This window comes from Thunnus maccoyii, chromosome 9 (assembly GCF_910596095.1).
Source record: "Thunnus maccoyii chromosome 9, fThuMac1.1, whole genome shotgun sequence".
NCBI lineage: Eukaryota > Metazoa > Chordata > Actinopteri > Scombriformes > Scombridae > Thunnus > Thunnus maccoyii.
Window position 1 is genome coordinate 2,360,377 of NC_056541.1, and position 26,572 is coordinate 2,386,948.

Genomic DNA, 26,572 nt, shown 5'->3' on the forward strand with positions numbered 1-26,572 from the left:
TGGAAACAAATGGAGGACGAACAGTTCACAGTACATATTTTATTAATCTGGGATCAGGTTATTCATATAAATAGAGTATCTGTGTCTCCAGATTTTTCATTAAGAAGCCTCCCAGTGTCATCTAACAAAACTGAACCAACACATACATGAACCAAGACAACAGATGTAAGTTGTGTTTTAAGGGGACACAAACAGGAAATCTGAGGTTATGTTTTATCAGATAAACACAGTACATTTGCTTTGAGTGAACTGCCATCGAGGATGTTAAAATGTTTCACTAAACAATAAATTACAAGTCAAAAGTTTGGACACATTTTCTCATTAAAGTGAATGGGAAGGTGTATCCAAACTCTTGACTGGTACTTTATGTACAAACAATTTATAAACAAAATTTAAAGATATGTATGGAAAAGTATAAACAGTGCTCACATTTTATATTTACATGTAAATCACAGAACAAAGCATCTGTTTTGCTGAAAGATATGCCCGACAAATATTTGAGAATAAAACAAACAAACAAACACATTTGTTTAAAAACACTGTTCTGGAGGCATTAATCCTCATCTAATCTCTAACCAGTGATTACAGCAATTAGAAAAATGTTTTCCGCTGTACCATAAAACAGACTTTTTCCCCCCCAAGTACATATTTCACAAGTGTACCAAAATATATTTTTTAACAGTAACGGTTATATATGACAATATATTTTCATGCACAATAACACATTTATATTTTTCTTGTACTGTACACAATGAGCGAGGAGACATGACTTTAGAGTCTTACCTTGGGAAAATTGATAAAAAATCTTTTTATTGTGAGTATTTTTTTTATCCTGATAGAGGAACTTTTTAGGGAACTGGAAAAACCTCAAAACTGTGAAATTAAATATTGTTCTTAAATGACCTTCTGAGTTTTTCAATTTCGATCATATCATCATATAACATTCAACAGTTTCAGAGATGCAGAGATTATTTTGTTTTTGTATATTGTGAATAAAACAGGACTGAGAATAGACCATTGTGGGACACCAATACTGTCCTGAAGGAGACTTGACTTGGAACTATTGGAAACTGTTGCCTGAGTTCTAACCTAGAGATAGTCATAAAACCATTTAATGCACTGATTGATTGAGATGAACAAACTGGATGAGCAAATAAATGGGAATATATACAGCATATATTACTTGTCCAAACAAACAAGAACATTAACGTAGTCAGTGGGCATTGTGCTATTCTGAGCAAGCTGATTGAACTTTGTGTAGGGAGGCAAACATGATAAAGAAAAAACATGTTAAAGTTATTCTCAACATGTGTACAAGTATAAAACATCTCCAAACAACCTTGGTGCATGTTTGCTCACATGCAGACTGGGAAAGATGTTCCAGCTTTAAACAATTATTATGATTCAGTGTGAAAAAATATATAAACACTGTAAAATATATGTCATTTAAAATGTATTTAAAGGGACAATCAAAGACGGATTACAATAAAACAGACTTGTCATGTAAGCTTGGATATTTTAAATAAAAATGATAGCCCACAGCGGTTTAGCCATACGTCTAAATTAATCAATTTTTATTACATTTCTGTGTTTTCAATATTGTAGTGTATTTCAGTGTTATATTTTGATTAGTTGAGCAAAAAGACTGGAAGCAAGGGGACATTGTTAGCTTAGCTCCATCAAATGTGCCTCGGAGCAGCTTACAAACTGTCTTATTTACACATATGTAGTTTAACAGAAAAATAAAACAAGTAATTTAATTGTAGTAATTTAGTTACTAGTTACTATTTACATGTATTGTCATCTCAGCCTTCCAGCTAGCCACTGGTGTGACTGGAATTGAGGAATCCTGGTTTCTTTCAGACTTTGGAGGATGTGTAAACACGGCAGCTTCACTGTAAGGACTTCTGGAGAACTGTGTGCAGTCACCAGACCTAAGCTATCAGTCGATGGTCCGTAAATACCCCTAAACTGTACGATAGCTGCTAAGTTGTAAAAATCTTCATGTGTGTTCACTTGGCTTAGTATTATCTGTAGTGTGTATTTATGTATGATGCTGAAATACATAATACAATAAAAATACAAGGAACAACGACAGCACAAAAAAACAATATATCCATTTCTTTCTCTTGTGATGGTACTCTTCTCGGAGATTTCTGAGGCTTGTTTTCTCCTCCTCCAGGTTCTGTTTTAGGTCCCTATATTTTTGTTCCCAGATGTCCTTCCTTTCTTTATCCCAGGCCTCTCTATTTCTCTTCATCTCTTTTCTACACTGCTCCAGCTTCTTCTCAGCGCTTTCCCTTTCCTCTCTTTCTGATTTAACTCTTTTCTCTGAATCCTCCAGTTTTCTTTTCCATTCCTGACGCTGAGTTTCTTCTTGTTTTTTCCGTTTTCTCTCCTCTTCCTCACGTTCTTTCTTTCTCCCCTCACGCTCCTTGTTGAAGCATTCCTCCTTGTCCTTCAGCTGTTTTGCTCTCAGTTTTTTCTCCTGTTCAATTTCTCCACTCTGTTCACTGATTTTTCTTTTCAGTGTTTTCATCTCCTCCTCATGTTTTCTCCTGAGTTCCTCCTCTTTTTTCTTCATCTCTTCTTCCTTCTGTTTCAAGATATTCTTCACTTCTATTTGTTTGAGTTCCTCAGTGTCATTACTCATCTCAGTCTTGTAGCAGCCGCTGCCATTTTTCTTCACCATGTTCTCAATCTTGGTCAGCAGCTCTCTGACTTGTGTGCGGTTTGTCTGATCTTTGTTGTTGAAGACCTGGTATCTCCCTCCACACTCAATTATTAGTTGTTTGACAAAGTCATCACAGTCTTCAATGTAACTCTCAAATGACTGATCATCCAGTTCATCTCCTCTGGTGAAGATGATGATGGTGAAATCTCCTGATTTCTTGCCAAAATATTTCTTGATCAGCTCCACAGAGTCTTTTTCTCTTTGTGAAAAGCTCCCGATTTGCAGCACCAATAAGAACACATGAGGTCCAGGAGCCACCATGCTGATGCATTTGTTGAACTCCAGTTGAACTTCATCATCAGAGAGAGTCGTATCAAAGAGGCCGGGGGTGGTGACCACAGTGATGAGCTGTCCATCGATCTCCCCTGTTGCTTTCTTACAAGACTTGGTTGCTGGCTTTGGTCTGATTCTAGGTTTAAAATGCTTCTCACCCAAAATGGTGTTTCCAGTTGCACTCTTTCCACAGCCAGTCTTCCCAATCAGCACCATCCTGACACTCTCTCTGCTCTGATTGCTCTGAAGTCTTGTAACCTTCTCCATCTGAGCCTTGGTGAACATGTCCTTTGTGAAGCATCTGGATCCTTCAACTCTCATCTTCTCCACAGTATCCAACATCTCAGAGATCTGCTGCTTGTTCTTGATGTTGAGAACAACATGTCTTCCTCCACAGCTCTGAATGAGCTCCTGGATGTCTCTGTTCTTTCTTACAAAGTCAACAGCTGGAGCTGTAGGATCTGACTCCACAGTGAACAGAATCATGGTGAAGTCATTGACTTGAGAGCTGAATGTGTTCTGGATGGTCTTTAACTCTCCCTTGTCTTCATCAGTGAGGGGATCCACAGGTAGGACCAGGATGAAGGCATGGATGCCCTCAGGATCACAGAGGGAGATACACCTGAATGATTCCTCCATCACTGCCTCCTGAGGTTTTCCATACAAGGCAGGCAGCTCCACCAGGGAAACCCAACGTCCACACACCTCTCCCTGATGTTTAACACACTCTGATGAGTTGGAGACTGAATGAAGCTCTGTCTGACCTAAAATGGCCTTGACTGCTGAAGTCTTCACTGCTTCTCTCCTCCCACACAGAACCAGGTTTAAAACTGGTTCAGTGTGTTCAGACTTTGGTCTCATGATTAAACCAGCATCCTGATCATCAAATACATCACAGCTCAGATGTTCTCCATTGTTTTCCTGTGAAGTTTGACCCAAACGTGTTAACAGCTCTGGAAGTTCAAGGTCCTTCTGCTTCAAGTATCTGTATCTGCACATTCTGATCATCTCTTTTAAGTGAGGATGGTTCATGTAGTTTTCTATGAAACCTGAACTCTCCTCTCTGGTTGGTGATATCAGTATCAGTGAATGATCAAATGATTGATCACTGAAGAGTTGAAGAACTGTGCAGAGCCTCAGTTTGTGTTTCTCAGTGAAGACTTCAGGATGTAGAACCAGCAGGAACACATGAGGTCCAGGAACAGAGAGTCTCACACAGTTTTCTACATGTTCTGTCAGTTTGTCTTCAGAGATGTTTGGATGCAGCAGATCTGGGGTGTTGATGAGAACTATTTCTTTATCCTTCAACTGTCCTCTGACTGTCAGACAGCAGTCTGGTGCTTCCTCAGTGTTGAACTCAGTCTTTCCCAGTATGAAGTTCCCCACTGAACTCCTCTCAGACCAGCTGTTCCCCAGCAGAACAACCCTCAGCTCAGACACTGAAAACAAAACAATGAATTAGAAAGATGAACCAGCACTGAATAGAACAGGATTATGATAGAACATGATTCTAAATAGTGGAACTGAAGAAAAGCTGTCAGCCATCCAGAATTTGAATTTTTAATGCAAAAACAGTGATGCAGTGCCTCTGCCAATCCAAACCACCACTCAGTGCAGATGTAGGCACTTTGTGCTATTTGTGGCCATATTTGGCAGAGGTGTTTTTCATCATCCAAACTCATATATACTGTATGTACATACAGTATATAATACATACATTTATATATGAGACAATCAGTTGATTAGATCCAAGTAGCCTTACAGACTGAATAGTGTGACCAAAATGACCGAAATGTTGGTGATAAATGTATGTGGCCTGCTCCTGTTCTTCAAACATGGTTTAGCTAATTCAGGTTAAATTATGTTAGTAAAAATGATTGTTATGGATGTAGAAAATATTATTGAATTATGTTATAACTTGGTCCTTCGAATGCAGTTAAATGTTAGATTTGTTAAAGGATTTGACTGCTGATTTTCTATATTTTTCATTTGTCAACAAATCTCATGTTTGGATCCAAACCAACAATGAACTGATCTACTAACAAGTACCGTGTGTGTATCCACAGTCTGATATATCTTATTCTTCTGTGCGGTAGACCTCTGTTAAACTGGGTGTTTCTTCACACTAAAAAATTTGGCACATTAGTTTGTCTAGTACAACATTGTAATTTCTGTCTGTGGATCAGTAACTTCCTGACAGACAGGAAGTGTGTGAGGCTGGAAATCACCCCTCCACCCCTCTGACCATCTGAACAGGAGCACCGAAGGGCGGCGTGCTCTACCCCCTCCTCTACTGTCTGTATACGAATGACTGCGCCGCCACAAGCTCCTCCTCAAAGGTTTGCAGATGACACAACCGTCACTGGTCTGATCCAGGAAAGGGGACGAGTCTGCATATAGACAGGAAGTGGCGCAGCTAACATCCTGCTACAGTAGATTTAACAATAGACTTCAGGAGAGTCCCCGCCCTACCCTCCCTCCACCCACCAGCTTCTTTCCAGAAGCTGTTTCCCTACTTAATAGCTGAATTAACTGTTATCAAACTTTACAGTTCACATCCCTCATTTAATCCCTGCAATGTCACTTTCATATATTTCATCAAACTGGACTTGTACATTGATTCAACCTCCACTGTTTTAATTAATTTAATTATTTATGCACATGTCACATTAAATTTTTGCTCTAGTCACCTTCATATATTTCATACATTTCATTTCTTTGTCCATAGCACAGTCCATATTTCCTTTGTACAGTCACAATCACAGTTTGTATGCTTTTATACTTTGCTAATAAAACAGATTCTGATTCTGATTTCTCAAAGAACTTCAGGAGAAGGTCCAGAGGCTGTAGCACAACAAGCTAGTGAAGCTGTAAACAGAACACATGCTCGGTGGCGTCTGCCTTACACAGTTATTATTTATTTATTTATTTATTTATTTATTTATAAACAAACTAACGTGACCAAACTCTTCATGATGAAAGAACATGTCACCCAGTGCAGCGGTGTGACTCACTCACATGTTTTTAATATTTTCTGGACAACAACGGAGGAATAAGATATATCAGACTTTGATACACACACAATACTTGTTAGTAGATCAGTTCATTGTTGGTTTGGATCCAAACATGAGATTTTATGACAATATTAAAAATATAGAAAATCACCAGATTGATCCTTTAATCTTTGTTGACGTTCTCTTGAATAGCAGCGTTCTCTTATCAATAGGCAACAACAGTAGACAGTCAGAACCATGATTATCATTCATATGATTGTAATCATGATTGGCTGACATGGCGTTTTGACCAAAAACAGCATATTTTACTACAGCTGAACATAGCAGTTAATTTAAAGCTGAGCAAGCGCCTTAAATACATTCTAACGACAGCATGAAACCTGAAAAAAATGTAAAAATAAATAAATAAATGTAAGCACTCAGTCTTAAAAAGGCCTAATTACATAAATCTATAATTTATCAAACTGACTTATTTAAGTAGAATTCATTCATGAAACAAGTACATCCTTAGTTCTGTGTTTAAAGTGGCTATAATCAATATTAATATATCAATGATGGATCACATCGATGGACTATGTGCATGTGAAAGGGGTCGCTCACAATGATGAAAGAAGAATTATCATCTGACTCAGCAGCTCTTCTCAGCTCTAGAAAGTATTTCAGTGTGTTTCAGCTCATTGTTTTGGAACTTTACTGTTTTGTTTCACTGTCACTGCTCTCATTGTGTCATTTTTGGCCGCAGCAGAAACCAAAACTAACACTGTTAGTAACACTAATTGTACATTACCTGTGCGGCACTTTAAGCCAGTTTGGCTTGTGTCAAATGATCAACAATCAGATACTTCAGTACAGTACATCAATGAACTCAGTTACCCACATAGGAAGAACAAGATCAACATCTTGTGCCTTTGATAAAACACTTTTAAATGTATGAGTTTTAAAATTAATTTAAATTTGAAAAAGTTCTTAACATTCTCCCACAAACTCTTCTTTTACTTCATTATATCTCGAAACACCTAAACAGAGTCAGATCAGTTGAACTCACTGTCAGGGGGCATAAATTCACTGCTCCTGCTGCACCTCAGAGGTCTCTCTTTGACTTCTGCAAGAAAAAAGAAAAGCTATATTTTAGAAAAATTTTACATTTCAGATTCCTTTATATTGTTGGGACTCCTCAGTAGACAAAGTACAGCGACTCTAGAAAACAAGTCCATTAACACCAGGAATTAGACGATATATTAAAAAACTAAATATGTAAATAATTATTGATATCTATATTATTTTTAATCCAAAGGCAGAACATGCTTTTTACTTATCAAATCAAACTCATGCACACACACACACACACACACACACACACACACACACAAACACACACACACACACACACACACACACACACACACACACACACACACACACACACACACACACAAACACACACACACACACACACACACACACATGCACACATGAGTTAACTTAAGTTCTGAGGAACTTCAAGGTTTCTAATAATCTATACTATTATATTTTCACTCTGCCTTATTTTAGTTGGAAAGCAGCCCTGAATATTTTCCTTTTCATGTCTCATGTCATTGTTAAAGAGCAACTTTCAGGTTTAATTTCTTAATAGATTTACAGTTTATATATCATGAAAATCGATGTATGATTTTATTAGTTTAATGAGACATGAAGGCAGAAATTTACATGGAAAATTATTATTATCATTATTATTATTATTATTATTACTGCCTCATAAAATTGACAATAATTGAATATATATATATAAATCGACTATATGTACATACACACACACACACACACACACACACACACACACATATATATGTATATAAATTATGTCTTATACCATTTTGCCACACATTAGTTCACTGGAGTTGTTAGATAGATACTGTAAATTACTGTTACATATTTAGATATTGTAGATAATGTTAGAGATAAATAGATAGATTGAAGTACAAACTGTACTCTTATGTTCTGAATACAATTAGATCAGATTCATCTATTCATCACTATTATGTTCATCCTAGTGGTGATTTTAACAGAACAAGTTTCAACTCACTCAGTTTCGAGTGTCAACATCAGCCAGTGGATTTTCTCCTCTGTCTCTTACATTGGAAACACATCAGAAAGAATCTCTTTGCAGTAAGTATGAACAGGACAAATGATTAAAGCAAGTAATGACTGTTTCAGTGTTCATATGCTCCTGACAGTTGTTTTGAGACTTGAAAATTTTTGAATCTATCCTTTAAGCCCTGGTGAAACAAAGGAGTGTACTTTCTTGATCATAATAGTTTTCATCCATATGTCTAATATAACAAGCCTTATTATTTTCATAGCATAGTTTGTGTTTCATTAGATGGAGCAGTGACCCTCTAGAAAGGTACTGACCCTCTCCTGGATTATCCTGCCTCTAAAACAGCAAATGTCATCAACAAAACATAATTACATTATTGATATCGATTACTGTGATGTTGGATTTTGTGAATGAAATATTGCAGCGATAGATTCCTCTTAGCAGCCCAGAAAAACACAGTCTGAAAACAGTCAGCTGCTGTTTGCTAATAAATGTGTAACGCTGTGTCGCCACCTAGTGGTACAGATTTGGCCCTACAACTGAGATATGAGGAGGAACTTTTAGCTTGGCCAACTATTTTCAATTTAACATCAAACATAGTAACCCTGAACAGCTTGTGAGAGTTTTTGCATATTTCTGCTGTAAATCTGACTATACTCACCAGATGCTGCTGCAGCTGCCATCCTGTCACTGTGCTGGAAACACCAGAAGAAGCTCAGCTGAAGACCAGCAGTCTGCTTTTAAAACCCTTCAAACACAAAAGGACAAAATAATTCTCATTCTTTTAAAAATAATCATTCTCCAGGACACTTTCAACAACCTGGAGCCAGTTCTCTTTCTGTGGTCCAATACAAATTTTTGATGCAGTCTGGAGTTGCAACAATTTCAGGTGAACATTTACAGATTTTTTTTCCCACAAAATCTCTCAAAACACATAAGATGCCGACAGACAAAAAGTGAAAAGTGTAGAATAAATAACGGACGTCTCTCACAGCAAACATTCTGACATAGAGGAAAAGCACAGGTGTCATTAACATTCATAGGTCTATTCCATGTAGGTGTGTTTGTTCCAGTATTGCTTTTACATTTTTATGGTAAATACTGTAGAGCCTTTATGTGTTATGCTCATATAGATATTTGACATGTGTAGAGTATTTCTCTGATGTACTTATTACTTTTCTTTTTAAATGGTTTTAATGTGTATTAATAATACAAATCAATTTCCCCTTTATGATAGTAAAGATTGATTGTTGACTTGCTGATAATTCATGTGTGAGAGAGGACTGTACTCATCCCAAACCAGCTGTCATTCCTTCAATCACTTCTGTTATTTTAAAGCTGCTGTTACACATTCTGGGGTTTTCAGAGTAATATAAAGCATGACTGTGAGATCATAACTTCAGTATTTCACCTTTACCTCTTCTTTGAACAACAGCTTTTCTCTCAGCTGCTGCAGGGACATCGGACAGAAATCAAATTGTGACCGTTCTAATGGCGACTCAAAAACAGCTCAGTTTTCCAGGACGTTCAGAACAAAAGAGTCACCTCCCAGGACTCTTATCATCAGGAAGTCAAACTTCCTTTCCTTTTTTTTTTTTTTTTTCTTAAAAACGGTTTTTTTTCTCAAATAAAATCACCAGATCTTTTATTTCCTGTCTAACAGATTTGCCACGAAGACCTGAAACCAGTCAACATACTAGTGTTCAGCCGAGAATATGAAAGAATAATGTGAAAGATAATTCAAGTTTTTCTTCTCTCTTCCATTTTGTTGCCGCGATGTTTTACCAGCTGTACTGCAAGCGGCCCACCCATCACCCCAAACCGCTTCAAAACCATCAAGTATCAGTTTTAATCACTTTGTAGACTCATGAGACATAAATAATAAAAGTCTTTCCATTCCTCTACAGTTCTAACACATTACATCAACTTTATATGTATTTTATTTGTATTTAATTCGGTAGTTAATTTACTTACTTGGTGACGTTTTCATTCTTGCTGCGCCATCAGTCCAAAGACGATGAAAGTGAAACTTAAGTCAAAGAGGGAGAAAAAAAGTTCTGCATCGGTTTTTCTCTCATGTTCAGATGTGTTTCACCAATATTCAAAAACAGCCAAACATATTCAAGTTCATGAACTAAAACAAGCGTTTAAAAATCAAAATGAACAAAACTTATTTCTCTCTGAAATAAAACCATCTGAAATGATTTTTCTTCACAGAATAAATCAATGAGATATAATTATTATAATTATAACTATTTTTATTCACTGTAGAAACACTGTCTGCATTGTTGAGACGTAAACGTCATCACATTATAGACTGTGCGCAGGATTTTAATTGATTTTTTTTTTTTTACAAAAAAAACAAACAAACAAAAATACTATAAAAATTTAAAAGAAATAAAAGTTCTTACAGGTGTCATTTTTCATTTATGGCTATTTAAACATGGGCGAATTTTTCTGTTACAGCATGATTTGTCTTTTTATTGTCTCAATTTCTGCAGTATTTTGTGTCTATAATTTGGTTTTATTTGTCCAGGTTTTGAGATTTCTGCCTCCACTTTAAAACAATGTAAATTACTGGATCCTCATTTGTGGAAACATGTAGTGAAGCCCTTTAACAGACTGCAGTAGTTGATGTTAGAGCTCCACCTGCTGGACATAACACTGAAAACACACAAGAGGAGCAGTGATGGAACTAGCCAACAACCTGAAACAAATACTAGCTTTGTGAGGCTCCTCTTGAAGCTTTTTTCACTCTGTCAGAGGTGCTGATTCAGCTCAGTGGTTCTTTTGGATTCTGTAGTTTGTCATGATGTGAAGTAAATATCTTGTTGAATGTCTGACAGTGTTTCAAGGGTCTACTGTGGTTAACAACTCTTCTGTGTGACTGACTGAATATTTTATCATATTACAGGATTGTTTACCTCAGAAGTGGGTTTTAAACACATGATGCCCACCTTTTCAATAAAATATCAGCTAAGAAACCCAAAATGTTGATTTTCCATCTGTAATTCTAATTTATATTCTAATCATTCTAAAAAATCATTTCAATTATCACAAGTGAACTTATTGGGCCTTTAACAACACAAACCTAAAACAATAACCAGGTTGAAGTTAATAAACTCTACACTGCTGGTATTTGTTACAGGACTGTTGTGTTGAATTGCATAACTTGTTCCTGCAGATTTAATGGGTTTAGAATTTACTGCTGTTAGGCCTGATTTGAATAATTGCAGTTGTTAACAGCACAAAGGAGAAACCACACTTCAATTTCCTTGAGAAAAAATAATCTGAGTATTAAAATTAATTGTGTTTGTAATAAGTTTTGACACTGATCAGCAGCAGGTTGTAAACTCTGTTTGACCTCTGAGGAGAAACTCACACTGAGATATGAAACAAATGATTCACGTCAGTTCAGTTACAGTTTTGTTTATTCAGCTGGAAAAAATGTTAAAGGATACATTTCCAGATTGTTCAGTAAGAAAATCAGAACAAAAACACAGACAGCATGTAAAATCATGTGTTTGATAAGAAATAAAAGAGAAATCAAGATGTAAAATATCAATATTCACTAATTATGCACAACCTCTATTCAAATATATATTCTTATCAGTAAAACTAAATATTCCAAATATGAACAAGCAACATATGATTGTAAAAATCATTTATTAAAGAATAGTAAAACTATTAAGGGAATTCAAAATCTAACCCTACTGTGTTTGTATAAAATACTGCTGCTCAGTAACTACACAAACATTTCCTGCTTATATCAAAGCTAACTACACTAAAAATTACTAGGTCACAATTATACATTAGGTTAACTTCATGCAGTAACAATCTGCCACAACAAGCTTTATCTAAAAACAAATATATTGTTTCTTGTACAAAATGATGTGCAGATGACATTCAAAACATACACAAGTTATTAACAATCAATATAAAACAATTACATGTAAGTTCAAAAGAGTAGAATAGATTATAACAAGCTTCATGTTGGGTAAATAACTCAACATTTAAAAAAACAACAACAAAAAACAACTGACTAACCAAAGATGAAGATGTGGCAAGATACTAATACCACATTCAGACTGAATGTAATATCTTGATAAAAGGGAAAAATTCTATGACTATGACTATGAAGAGCAGAGCATGTCGCCTTTAGAGAATATGGAGAGGAATTATACATGTGTTGTCTCATTTCTATGATGCCAGTATTACAGGAAAATACTGTGAACAAAACAACCAACAGACAATATTACTCTCTGCTAACTAATTTGCAGTGAGCTGGTAAACCTTTTAAAAACACCACTAGGGGAAAAATATCACCAAAGTTAACATTGATGCAAAATGATGAAGGGCCGTAGATGTAATGTTAACATTAACTTCAGATGGATATCTCTGGTGTTTAAAGGCTCTTGGTAGGAATGAGTGCAGGGTTGTTGGCTGTCAATCATCTAAAGCTTCAGACAGCTGACTCATATTAGCTTTAGATAAACTTTGGAATGTATTTTTTCTCAAAATGAAGATTTTGTCCCCCTTTAATTACATTGGAAACTCATTAGGGAAGGATCTCTTTGTGGTAACAGTAGACTGACATACAAGCACTTGTTGTTTTAAAACAGACTTGAAAAATTGTGAACCTATGCTTATATGTTTGCATTCATATATCTGACTTTTAGCCACTTGTTTGAAGAAAAACCCAGTCAGTCAGTATTTTAGTGAACAGGTGAGTGAATCCAGCTTCTTGGCCAGTTTGTGATTATCAGCTTGATTTGAGTCTTTTGTTTAACCACAGTGCAGAGTGATGTGGGTATTGCATCTAAACCATTACAGTCTGGTATATTGCCTCTTCGAGTACCCTTGCCATACATAAGAACAACGACTGTAACCATGGTAACTGTACCTATTCTCTCCTCCTCATCCTTTCTTTTCTCTCTTTGTCGGGCCATCAGCCATCCTGGTACCACTCTGCTTCTCTGGCTGTCGGCGCCATTCCCAGAAGTTCTGCTTTTGGTTCCTCATCCTGCAGGAGATTCAGCCTCAGCTCATGTCTCTCCCTTTATATGTGGTTTCTTGTCTCTCCTTCCTCTGTTTGTGTGAATAGTGTGATGTGAGTTTCCTCTATTCTGTTTTTGGCAGCACCTGGAAGTTGCTCAGCGTCCTCTTGATCACATTCTTCATATATATTCATGCTGTATTTGTGTAATTTTGCTTTCTTTGGTCTATTCTGTACATGCAACATCTATTTCCTGTCTGTCTGTCCTGGGAGACGGATCCCTCCTTGGTTGCCCTTCCTGAGGTTTCTTCCATTTTTCAAGGGAGTTTTTCCTTATAGAGAATATTGCATTGCTGTACAGATTGTAAAGCCCCTTGAGGGAAATTTTAAAGGCTATAAAAATAAAATGAACTTGACTTATATACATCAAAAAGTATGGCAAGCCTCTGATGGCTTAGAGGATATTAAAAGTAAAAAACACATGACAAGATGAGCTGCTGTTGGAATAGATGAACATCTCATGAAATGCAACAGGACTTTTGATCCTCTGGGGTCAGAAGTTTCTCCTTCAAGTTATTCATTTCTTTTTCATGTTTTCTCTGCAGGTCATTCAATTCTTCCTCCTGACTGTCTCCCTTCAATTGCTGTTTCAACTCATTCATCTCTTGTTCGTGTTTCTTCTGTAATTCATCCATTTTTTCTCTCTCATTTCTTTTGTTTTCTTCCAGAATTTGCTCTTTGAAATCATTCAGTTTTTGCTCATGTTGTTTCAGTAATTTATCCAGCTGTTCCCTCTGATGTTGTTGCTGTTGGGTCAGAAGTCGTTGTTTCAACTCATTAATATCTTGGGCATGTTTGATGGACAATTCAGACCTTTTTATGCTCTGGTTTGGGGTTGAAGGTTCCTTGTCCAGGGCTTTCATTTCCTGGTTGTGTTTTTTCTTTAATTTATCAATTTGTTCCTTTTCTCTTTTTCTGTTTTGGCTTGAAAGATCTTTTATAAATGTATCCACCTCCTTTCTGTGTTGTTCCTGCATTGTCCTTAGTTTTTCCCTGTTTTCTTTCTTTTGGGTCAGAAGTAGCAGTATCAAGTCAGTCATTTCTCCCTTATGTTTGTTCTGCAGTTCATCCATAACTTGTTTCAGATTTTTTTCTTTGTGGTCTGCGAGTTCTTTCAAGCTGTCATAATCCTGCTGCTGCTTCTTCATTTCGGCCTCATGTTGTTGCTTCAGAACCATCACTTCCTCCAAGTGTTTTTCTATTTGAGCTGCAAAGTCCGCCTCCTTTTTCTCTTTGAATTCATTGAACTCTTCAGCTCGTTTTCTGGCCTCCTCTTCATATTTCTTCTTCATATTCTCCAGTTTTGTGTTATAGTTTTCTTCTAACTCTTTCCGCTCCTTTTCCTCCTGTTCCCTTCTGATCTGATCTTCTTCTTTCCTTTTGTTTTCATATTTTTCTCTTTCCTGCTCGTATTCTTCTTGGAGCTTCCTTAGTCTTTCTTGTGCCTCCTGTTGTCTCTGTTCATCTTCTTTTTGTTTTTCTTTGCGTTCCTTCTCCCAGGCCTCTTGTTTTTTTCTCATCTCTGCTCTACTCTGCACCAGCTCTTTATCAATGGTTTCTTTTTCTTTGGATTCTGACTTTATTCTTTCCTCAAGATCTTTTTGTTGTTGTTCCCACTTTTGTCGCTGAATTTCTTCCTGTTCTTTCCTTTTCTTGTCTTCTTCTTCTCTCTTTTCTTGTTCTATCTTTCTCTGTTCACGCTCCTTGTTAATTTTTTCCTCCTTCTCCTTGAATTCTTTTTCTCTCAGTTGTCTCTCCTTTTCAATTTCTGCTCTCTGTTCTTTTATTCTTCTTTCCATTGTTTGAATTTCTTCTTCATGTTTTCTTCCAAGTTCCTCCCTCTCTCTTTTCATCTCTTCTTCTTTCTCCTTCAGGATCCTCTGCACTTCCTTCCTAATTGCTGCCTCGGCCTCTTGGAACATCTCATTGGTGTAGCAGCTGCCGCCATTTTTCTTCACCATGGAGTCAATCTTGTTTATCAGTTCACTGACTTGTGTGCGGTTTTGTTGATCAAAGTTATTAAACACATGGTATCTTCCTCCACATTTGTCAATCATATCCTCGAATGATTTGTCACATTTTTTTCTAATGTAATCTTCAATGGACCGCTTCTCATGTTCCAGTGAATCTCCTCTTGTGAAAAGAATGATGGTGAACTTTTCAGAATTCTTCCCAAAGACTTCCTTGATGAGTTTTAATGTCTCCTTCTCTTCTTGTGTGAATCTGCCAATCTGTACCACCAACAGGAAGACATGTGGTCCTGGAGCCAGAAGACTGATGCATTTCACCATCTCCTCATTAACCTCTTCATGGGACAAAGTTGTGTCAAACAGTCCAGGAGTGTCGACCACAACGACAGGACGACCGTCTACTTCACTCTGTGCTTTCTGACAAAGCCTGGTGACTGATGTTGGGCTTGACTCAGCCTCAAACTCTTTTCTTCCCAGAATGGTGTTTCCTGAAGAGCTCTTTCCACTGCCAGTCTTCCCTATCAGCACAATCCTGAGACTCTCTGAGCTCTGATTCTCATCATCACCTGTAACGTTGAAAGATCAGGATTTTCATTAAATATTGACAGTTGAAACAGTATAGACTGCAGAGTATGTTGAATGGATGGTTTAAGACACAAAAAAATAAAATGTTATTATTAATTATGTATATTTTAAATTTAACATGTAGTACTTACAGCTGACCATAGTTTTTGTGTTCATTGCCTTAAGCTCAGTCTGAAGTGTGGTGATGATTGTCTGTTGTTGTATGATCTTCTCTATTTGGACATGTGCAAATGTTTCTGTTGTATAGCAGAATGGTTTATTATTGTTGAGTCTCATCTTCTCCACAGTATCCAACATCTCAGAGATCTGCTGCTTGTCCTTGATGTTGAGAACAACATATCTTCCTCCACAGCTCTGAATGAGCTCCTGGATGTCTCTGTTCTTTCTTACAAAGTCAACAACAGCTGGAGCTGTAGGATCTGACTCCACAGTGAACAGAATCATGGTGAAGTCATTGACTGGAGAGCTGAATGTGTTCTGGATGGTCTCTAACTCTCCCTTGTCTTCATCAGTGAGGGGATCCACAGGTAGGACCAGGATGAAGGCATGGACGCCCTCAGGATCACAGAGGGAGATACACCTGAATGATTCCTCCATCACTGCCTCCTGAGGTTTTCCATACAAGGCAGGCAGCTCCACCAGGGAAACCCGACGTCCACACACCTCTCCCTGATGTTTAACACACTCTGATGAGTTGGAGACTGAATGAAGTTCTGTCTGACCTAAAATGGCCTTGACTGCTGAAGTCTTCCCTGCTCCTCTCCTCCCACACAGAACCAGCTTTAAAACTGGTTTAATGTGTTCAGACTTTGATCTTATGGTCTCTTCAGTGAAGGTGAGGAAGGTTCCTTTGTTTTCATGCACAATGTTCTCAATCTTCTCCATTAACAGGTTATGGTCACTGTCAAACATCTTGTAGTGTCTTCCTCCACAGTCTTTAAGCAGCTGATTCACACCTGAAATATCATTCTCCTTGTGTTTCATGATGACCATGGAGTGTTTAAAAGCATCTTGACCAAACAAACTCAGGATGAACTTCAGTGTTTTTCTGTCCTCCTCTGTGAAATCAGAAGGCTTCACTAACAGCAGCAGAACATTTGGTCCAGGAGGACAAAGAGTCACACATCTCTTAATCTCTTGTCTCACAGTTTCCACAGGCAGACTGAAGATGTCTGGAGTTTTCACTACTGTTAATGATTTCTCTCTCCACTTTCCATTTGCAGCCTGACACTGTTTTCCTGTAAAGACTTTTGGCATGAACACATGAAACTCTTTTTTCCCGATGAGGATGTTTCCCAATATAGTTTTTTTGTCATCACGTTTTCCAAACAACACTATCCTGAGTTCATGTGCTGTGAAAATAAATAAATAAATACATTTTGAAAATTACCTTCTAAGATCATAATCTTCTATTATTGTAAGCAGACGTCACTCGTTGCAGCTTGCAACTACACAGTTGCACCAAGGATTCACTAAAGTATTCTTTTACAATATCTTGACATTGTGCACATTTACTTACAGTGGTATGAAGTGCTACTTTCCATCCTGGATGTCCCTGTAAACATAAAAATACCATTTATCACATCATGACGGAACAAATATCTCGATACAATCATTTGTGATAATTTACAAAATTCCCATCATGTGTCAGAATGTTTTTCTGAGTTTACCGGCGGTTTCATCAGCATCCAAAATGTTTTCCATTTGTGTTGGATTTGGTTGGTCATCAGGTAAAGCAGTTGCTGAGTTCTTACATACGTCACAGCTCAGATGTTCTCCATTGTTCTCTTTGACAATTTGACCCAATCGTGTTAACAGCTCTGGAAGTTCAAGGTTCTTCTGCTTTAAATATCTGTATCTGCACATTCTGATCATTTCTTTTAAGGGTGGATGGTTCATGTAGTTTTCCATGAAACCTGAACTCTCCTCTCTGTGTGGTGATATCAGTATCAGTGAATGATCAAATGATTGATCACTGAAAAGTTCAAGGATTGTTTGTAGCCTCTTTTTGTGTTCCTCAGTGAAGTCTTCAGGATGTAGAACCAACAGGAACACATGAGGTCCAGGATCAGAGAGACTCACACAGTTTTCTATAAACTCTGTAAGTTTGTCTTCAGAGATGTTTGGAAGCAGCAGATCTGGGGTGTTGATGAGAACTATTTCTTTCTCCTTCAACTGTCCTCTGACTCTCAGACAGCAGTCTGGTGCTTCCTCAGTGTTGAACTCAGTCTTTCCCAGTATGAAGTTCCCCACTGAACTCCTCTCAGACCAGCTGTTCCCCAGCACAACGACCCTCAGCTCAGACACTGTAATAAAAAATAAATTCAGTTATTTGAACAGGAACTTTACATTACGTCCACTTGTTTGTCTCATACTGTACTTCTACTGTCACTGCTGTCAATGTCAGCCAGTAAAAAATATGCTTTCGGTTGCACAAGTGAAATGGGTGTCATCACGTGGCCTGTATGTCTGAGGTTATTATTTATTATTATTTTAAATTTCTTAAGGGTTCAACATGAAATGTTTTCTAATAATGCCAGAGGGATAAACAGAGCAGAGCAAAGGAGATGATGAAAATGTTGATAGGCTCGTAAGAGTCACCTTCAATTATTCTCATGCAAGTAAAGCCAAGTTCCCTTTGTAGTAATATTGTAAATACAACATTATTCATCAAAAAAACTGGTCTCTATCAAGTAAAATAATGTGTTTATAGAATTAGTGCAATAGAGCAAGTTAAAGAGTATTTCTACACCCTTGGAAGGCTCACCCATTAAACAATATAAATATAAATCTGAATAAACAAGAATAATTCAAAACTCAGTTCAGTTTGACTCACTGTCAGGAGGCATGATTTCATAACTGCTGCTACGCTTCAGAGGTTGAGCTTCATCAGTAACTGTAAGGATATAGAAATACACATTCATTCATCCTTCAAGTTCCATCCTTCAAGCCAAGAAGAGCGAATGCCTTCCTTCAGTATAATGTTGTCAGAAAAAAACTTGCTAACTAACAGTCAAATGGATGTTATTCTGATGGGACAGACTTTTTCAGTATTTTGGGCCCATTCTTTTTTGATGTAATGTCATTTTGATTGGTTCTTTTACTGTGGGTATAAATGTGTAGTAACCAGATTAGACATGTGACAGACCTTGGCATTTGGTCCAGCACCCAACTGAACACTGACATTTGTATTCTACCTATCGAATTGGGTATTACATTAGTAAACAGTTTTATGCAAAGGTTTGGCCACACCTTGATAAATAACATAATTAGGTGATTTTCAATTGAAAGATGTAAACACAGTCTCTCTATGATATGGGAAAAAACACAATATTTTCAGCAAACATGTATAATGCATGTTACTTTTCATGTCATAAATTGAACAAAAAATAAAAAATAAAGACGTCATTGTGACATGTGAAAAAGTTTGGGCACCGTACATAGTCAATACTTAGTAACATCCCCTCTGGCAGATATCAGCTTGCAAACGCCTTTTGTAGCCAGATGAAAGTCTTCCAATTCTCTTACTTGGGATTTTCTCCCATTCATCCTGCAAAAGGCTTCTAGTTCTGCAATATTCTTGGGCAGTCTTGCGTGCACAGCTCTTTTAAGATCTACCCACAGATTTTCAGTTATGTTTAAGTCAGGGGACTGAGGGCCATTCCAAAACCTTCATCTTGTGTCTCTTGAGATAGTCCATGCTGGATTTTGAGGTATGTTTAGGATCATTATCCTGTTGTAGAAGCCATCCTCCTTTCAGCTTCAGCTTTTTTACAGACAGTGGGATGTTTGCTTCCAGACTTTGCTGGTATTTAGTGGAATCCATTCTTCACTCCACACACGCAATGTTTCCTGCTGCAACACAACCCTAAAGCATGATAGATCCACCCCCATGCTTAACAGTTGGCAAGGTGTTCTTTTCATGAAATGCTGCTACTTGTTTTCTCTAAACATTCCTTTGCTGATTGTGTCCAAAGAGTTTTAATTTAGCTTCATCAGTCCATAGCACTTGTTTCCAAAACACATCAGGCATCTGTAGATGTTCTGTTGTATTTATCTGATACAGGTAAGGTTTCCTTCTATTGACTCTTGGGCAGCACCATCACTCCTGAGTCTGATAAATCTTCCTGCAGGTTTTTGCATTCAAATGGGGGTTAATTCACCTTTCTGACCAGCATATTAGCAGGTCTCTCTGAGAGTTTTCTTGATCTTCCAGATCTCATCTTGACCTCAACAGCTGCCCTAAACTGCCATCTCTTAATTACATTTCACACTGTGGAAACTGCAAGCTGATAAGGCTTTGCTAACTTCTCGTAGCCTTAACATGCATTGTGGGCATCAATAACTTCCATTTTCAGCATCTTACACAGCTGCTTAGAGGAACTCATGGTTACTGAGTGTTCACACAAGGTCTGAAGAGTCAGAGTATTTGTAAAGCTTTGAAATTGGCACCAGCTGACATTTCCTGATGACAACTGTTGACATGCATCAGGCCTAATGAGCTGACTAAGGTCTGAAACCTTGTACAAAGAACTGCCGACTTCAGAACTCTTTGGGTGCCCAAACATTTGTACATGTCACAAAAGTCAGGTCAAGTTAATAACTTTATTTCCATTATGTAAGCACACTGAAATTGCAATTGTCAACCTCAAATGGTGCATTTGTATTTAAGACTTTACACATATTTACTTCACACATTTTTAAAAAGAATAAATAAGACAGAAATATAAAAATTTCAGTGATAAAGAGTGCAGAATTTGAGCAATATCAGTACAAAATATAAGCAATATAAAATATAAAATGCAATTAATGATAAAATACAACAAAAATACAACTAACAGCAACAGCATCAGCAGCAAAAATACGGCAAAGGTGTGGTGTACAGATATGAAGTGATGGTGTGTTGGGGGTGTTCAAGGATATGTGTATATCACATGATCGGTAGCTTAAAGTGACATGTAATTAAATAAGTACTGCATGTGTCCAAAGTTGGCAGCATATGAGTCTTAGTCTCAGACTGGGGAGATGTCTGAGTTTAATAGTGCCACAGCTTTTGGTAAGAAGTTGTTTTTCTGTCTATTTGTGCATGTACAAACTGATCTGTGGCCTCTGCCTGATGGGAGGAGCTTCAACAGATGGTGTCCAGGGTGTGTGATGTCTTTTATGATGTTCTTAGCCCTCCTCACACAGTGAATGCTGTGAAGATGTTCTAGTGATGGCAGCTCAGCTCCAATTCCAATTTCAATGATGTATTTATTTATTTTTATTTTATGACATAAAAAGTAACTATGCATTAATATTTGCTGAAAGTATTGTGTTTTATGTTCTAGATCCTAGAGAGACTGTATTTGCATCTTTACAATTAAAAATAATCACCACATAGGTTATTTATAACCAAAACCAGGTGCAAAGTTGATGATAATTCTCTGTGGCTTCACAACTGTAAGTGACCCCTTTCACATTACACACAGTCATTTGATTGATTCTGGACAGATATGACTATCATTGTGTACAATCAGGAATTTCAGTGCTATTATTATATTTGGGACTTGATAACCCCCGAAACACACACACACACACACACACACACACACACACACACACACACACACACACACACACACACACACTAAAAAAAGCCCTGGACGATCTTAGCTTAGCTCCACATCTTTTCATTTCCTAAAAACGTCTCTGCTCTTACGTCTAACTCTACTTGTATTTTTCATTCAGATAGTCTTGGTATTGTACACTCCACAATCTCTACGCACCGGGTATTTGTGGGACCAGCTTGCACATGATAAAATCTTGCAACACCACAGATGGGCATATAGGCTGCCCCAGCGGGGGGTGCTGCGGCAGCTCTAGCATCCATAGTTATGACACTTACAGAGCAGAAATTTGATGATTCTGAGCCGTGATCTCAAGTTATACGAAGCGTCTTTTTTCTATGATTTCTGAGTGGATTTGCTGATGCTTAAGGCAGGGACACACATGACAACTGCTGAACTGATTCTGAATCTGATTTGGATGTGACGACTGATGGGAGCAACTTGGACTTGGAGCAGGTCAGTTCCAGTCTGGGTCAGCTGGTGTTAACAAAATCATTTAGATTCTAATCTCAAGTTTTCATAAAGAGTATTTTTGGCATGTTTGATATTTGCGACTGACATCTTGTGTGTCACCCAAGGGAGATTTACCGGTGAATTAACAAAAGAAGAAGAAAGGTTTGTGGTGTGAAAGAAATGGAGGAAAAGCTAATTGAGTTGTAAAGAGAACAAATTACTTAAATCAAAAAGCTACACAGCCAACCAGAACCTGAAGTTAGCTTTGTTTTACAAACTTCACTCACCTCCAGTTACAGTCCACATTACCCACATCTCTCCATCCAAGATCTCACACAAACATTGAGCTTTTTTTAAAAATTTTTTTTTGCCTTTTCTGCACAAATTGCATATAAATTGTGTGACAACTATGATATAGGCAGCACAAGCAATTGGCTGCCTCCATGTTTGTTTTGGTACAAGAACACATGATAACTGGCATCTTTCTTGTGGTGTTTCAGCCCGGTCACCATAATAAAACATTGGCAGTTTACATTTTTGCAAACCACAGAAACGTTGAATATCTATGTTTCAACACATGTAGTAAGTAGCATATTAACATTTCAACAAAATGTATCATCTCAACATTTCTAAAGGGACGTAGTTTTCATGTGATCTATATGAGCTGACTTTCCTATTAGGAGGAGCAGTCAGTGGATGGTTGGTAAGTTTTAGCAAGTTGGAAGTCAGCGGAGAGACGGTTCCAGACCACCTCGAAACCAATGCCAGCTTCCCGTTTCAACTGACCAAAGCTGGTGTTTTGAGCGAGATGTCAGCTGTTTTTATTTTATTTTTTATTTTTATTTTAACCCAAACCATGATCTTTCCCTAACCCTAACCAAGTGGTCTTTGTGCCTAAACCTAACCAGACCTTAACCACAGCGTTGTCACACCATAAAACATCATTATTTATGGATAGAAATGTTAATATGCTACGTTTGTAGAAATGTTGATATGATACGTATTACACGTATTAAAACGTATATATTCAACATTTCAGTGGTTTGCAGAAACGTTCAATGTCAACATTTTGTTCTGGTGACTGGGTTGGGTGTTTAAAGGTTGGTCAGCCTCCAGAACACAAGTCGTACTGAGCAGTGGTTCAGTGTGTTGTCTGTGTGATTACTCAGTCGTAAGGTTTATGCTCCTTCCTGACAGTCAAAGACAAATAATCAGTGTCAGCTGGTGGAAACAATCTTAAACAATCTTTCTACTTTTTGTAGGTTTCAGTCAGTGTGCAGGTTGGTCCTAAGCTTTAGCCTCAGTAAATTGCAGATGAACAGCCATCTTTGTAAAGTGTAGGTTTAGGTGATTTTTACAGTGTGTATAATGTCTGCTCTATCATTGATTCATGATTTTGACACAAATTGGCTTCCTGCTGGTGCAAAGTGTTGACAGGTTTTTTGGAGAGTTTTTCTTCATCCAAACTGAGGGTCTAAAGATAGAGGATGTCATATGTTGTACAGATTGTGAAGCCTCTTGATGCAAATTTATGATTTGTGTTTTTGCGCTAAATAACAAAAATGGACTTGACTACTTCATAAAGTTCCTGGAAAATTTGATGGTTTAACTATTTGAATATCTCTTACTTTATTCATGATATATAAGATGGTGTTGAAGAATTCTCATTCAGTTTGACTTACAGTCAGGACGCTCAAGTTTAGGGCTGCTCCTGTTGCACTTCTGGACATTTAAATCATCATCATCTGTAAAAAAAAAAACAAAACAGAAAAACCCAGATAAATCATCAAACACCTATATATCTAAAATTCCTTTACACTGATAAGTAATGTACTGTACACACACACAGCTAAACAGTAAACAGTGATGGTTGAGGTCCGGACAAGGTTTGAGTTTCCAGGTTCAGGCTGTGTTGTTGCGTAAACCTTTAGGCTTAGTTCAGGTTCCAGTTTGGTTATTTTCAAAAGTTAATTATCAATAAATGTCTCTCTTCCTCTCTCTGACTGTGCCAATCACCTCAGTCAATGAGTGTCATGTGTTGCAACAGATATAAAATGATCAGAAGGAGAAAGACAACACTGTAGTTGATGTGTTTTTGTGTTAGACTGAACTAAGTGTCAATAATGAATGTAATAAAGCAAAAATACAGCTTCAGGTCTCAGGCTTGGCTTGGATCTTAAATTTGGCAAGTCAGATGATGAGATGATTAATGGGAGAGGAAAGAAGAAAAAACAAAGTTCTGATACACAAATCTGTTTTCAGTTTTTGGACTTTTTCTCTAATCTTTGATTTTTGCTGAAATATTGGATCATTTGAACATTTCTTGAAATGAAAGCATGTGAGAAGTTTAGAGGGAAAAATCACTATTTGGTGGAGCTGTTAACAACTCATAGACATGTGAAATGTGACCCCGACTACACACTGCTTTTTGTAAGACGTCAAAAGACAAAAAGGTTGGAAACCACTGGTTTCATCTTTAACAATGTGTTGTATTTTAAAAGCTTGTTATATTATCCATTGTGTCAAATCTTCATCTGAAAAGTAACTAAAGCTGTCAAATAAATGTAGTGGAGTAGAAAGTACAATATTTCCCTCTGAAATGTAGAAAGTAGCATCACATGGAAATACTCACGTAAAGTACACGTACCTAACTTATACAGTACTTGAGTAAATGTACTTAGTTACTTTCCACCTCTGGGACTAATTAAGTCTGACTGAACTCACCAGATCCTTCAGTCGCCATAATCTACTCTGCTGGAAACATCAGAGACTGATTCAGCTGGAGGGGAGAGAAGAAGAAATAAAGCTCATTAAAGTGTTGAGGTGACATGAAGACGTGTCTCTGAGGACCAACATGTGGATACTTACTGGTGTCAGAGTTTGTGCTCTGTGTTCTCTTTGAGGAGTTCTGCTGAAGAAACGTAACAACATCACAATCATCTTGAGACGAAAATAAAAACATCAAGATACAGTTTGGGAAAGATGAGGTCATAATTAAACAAACCAGTGATTAAAAAGTGTGATGTTTGACAGTTTGAAGGATTTTATTTTCTTGCTCTTTAAAATCTAAAAACATGTTCTGAGTCAAAGCAGCTGAGAGGCAGAAATGTTCTTTTTTTTTATCTTATTTACAGGCAAATATTCAATAAATGAAAATCTCTAAGATTAAAATGACCAAATATTGAATATTTTATTGACATAAAGACCAATTCTTTAACCACTAAATATTTTACTGTGTGTGTATATATATGTCTTAGTGAGGACATTTTGTTGGTCACTATTTCAAAGGACAAAGACCAAAAGTTTAAAAGGGTTAAAACTCAGTTTTAGAGTTAAGATTAGAGTTGGTTTTCTAGGTTTGGACATTCAGTTGTTCTGGTTAAAGTTGGTGAGAGATTAGGGAATAAATGATGTCAATGAGTGTCCTGACAACTGTAGGAAGACAGTGTGTGTGTGTGTGTGTGTGTGTGTGTGTGTGTGTGTGTGTGTGTGTGTGTGTGTGTGTGTGCGTCCTAAAATAAAGGGTTTAATATAAAACATGTTCTAACTGATAAATCTGAACTCGGGAAAGACTTTAGTTTCCTCCAAAAGTGATCAATCTAAATGTCCGTAAATGTAACTTTAATGACAGATTTATAACTTCCTGATTCTGTTTTAGACTCTGAAATCTGAAATTAATAATCGTTAACATTAATGCACATCGATCTGACTAAAAAGATCATTTGACTTTGTAATTTAAGAAAAAACGGGAAATGTTCCGTTTTTTCTTTTTCTTTTTTTCTCGAGCTCGTCAGTTTAAAGTTAGTGAACAGAAAACTTTGCAGCTCAGTTAGTGATTAACTGTGATAAATTAATACAACAGTAAAACGATCTGAACAGAAACTCACCTGATGATGTTGAATTTTCACTGATGTCAGTTTGTGTCTTTTCTGCTTTTCTTTGAGTTTCGTCGATGAAATTCTTGCTGCGACATCAGTTCAGACCAAAGTGAAAATCAGAAAGACTCTTCATATTTCACAACATGTTCAGACTCGTTTCTAGATAAGAAAAAAATTCAAACAATAGTTGAAGTACATCTGAAGGACTCATTTATTGACGGGGGAAATACTTTGATGAATAGAAAGAAACGTGTTCATTTTATTCAGATTTGAGCTTTTTATTTCCAGGATTTTTATTTTTGATATATGATTTTTTCATATTTCTAATGAAATACATGAAAACGAGAGTGTATTATTTACTTCTTATTTTCATTCTTAAACATTTAGATTTCTTTGATGATTTGCTGTTAAAGTGATATTCATATGTTTTGTTTAAATATAATATTTGCTGAATATGTGTAAGTTTCGGTGATGAATGTTGGTTACGACGTTCTTCATCGTTCTTCTTCACATCCAGAATGATAAATGACAGAACTCTGTTAATCCTAAAGGTAAATAAAGTGTTACAGACACAGAAATATAGGCCTAACTATGATACACTATTTCAATCAATCAATCAATCAATTTTTATTTATATAACGCCAAATCACAACAACACTCACCTCGAGGCACTTTTCACATAGAGCAGGTCAAGACCGTACTCTTTAATTTACAGAGACCCAACAATTCCCCCATGAGCAGCACTTGGCGACAGTGGTAAGGAAAAACTCCCCTTTAACGGGTAGAAACCTTGCTCCTTGAGTATACACTGTTCAATGATGTTAATATGTTATAATGCACTATACAGTATTAGTACATTATTATCATGTTGGCCTTTTATCAGAACATCTGAACTGAGGATT

At 37.0% G+C, this 26,572-nt stretch overlaps 3 protein-coding genes across 7 annotated transcripts; all 3 read right to left on the reverse strand.

The window, feature by feature from the left end:
* Positions 1-24: 24 nt before the first annotated feature.
* LOC121903381 (GTPase IMAP family member 8-like) lies at positions 25-25,736 on the reverse strand. 5 transcript variants are annotated; one of them, XM_042420336.1, is made up of 6 exons: positions 25,680-25,736; positions 24,661-24,703; positions 24,517-24,571; positions 8,781-8,867; positions 7,067-7,123; positions 25-4,446 (listed from the first exon to the last, which is right to left on the reverse strand). In XM_042420336.1, exons 4-6 carry the CDS (start codon positions 8,800-8,802, stop codon positions 2,045-2,047), a joined length of 2,481 nt encoding a protein of 826 aa, XP_042276270.1. In that variant the 5' UTR covers positions 8,803-8,867; positions 24,517-24,571; positions 24,661-24,703; positions 25,680-25,736; the 3' UTR covers positions 25-2,044. The 5 variants fall into 5 exon arrangements, 4 of the variants coding, with proteins under 4 accessions (XP_042276270.1, XP_042276271.1, XP_042276274.1 ...); XM_042420337.1 differs by having other exon boundaries at positions 24,661-24,700; positions 25,680-25,699; XM_042420340.1 differs by lacking the exon at positions 25,680-25,736 and having other exon boundaries at positions 8,105-8,867; positions 24,661-24,757.
* On the reverse strand, positions 11,533-17,073 carry LOC121903373 (trichohyalin-like). The gene is made up of 2 exons (XM_042420321.1): positions 15,862-17,073; positions 11,533-15,711 (listed from the first exon to the last, which is right to left on the reverse strand). The coding sequence occupies exons 1-2, from the start codon at positions 16,985-16,987 to the stop codon at positions 13,634-13,636; spliced, it is 3,204 nt and encodes a 1,067-aa protein (XP_042276255.1). The 5' UTR covers positions 16,988-17,073; the 3' UTR covers positions 11,533-13,633.
* Positions 17,242-20,118, reverse strand: LOC121903773 (GTPase IMAP family member 2-like). Its single transcript, XM_042421158.1, has 4 exons — positions 20,097-20,118; positions 18,567-18,626; positions 17,401-18,036; positions 17,242-17,285 (listed from the first exon to the last, which is right to left on the reverse strand). The coding sequence occupies exons 1-4, from the start codon at positions 20,116-20,118 to the stop codon at positions 17,242-17,244; spliced, it is 762 nt and encodes a 253-aa protein (XP_042277092.1).
* Positions 25,737-26,572: the final 836 nt, after the last annotated feature.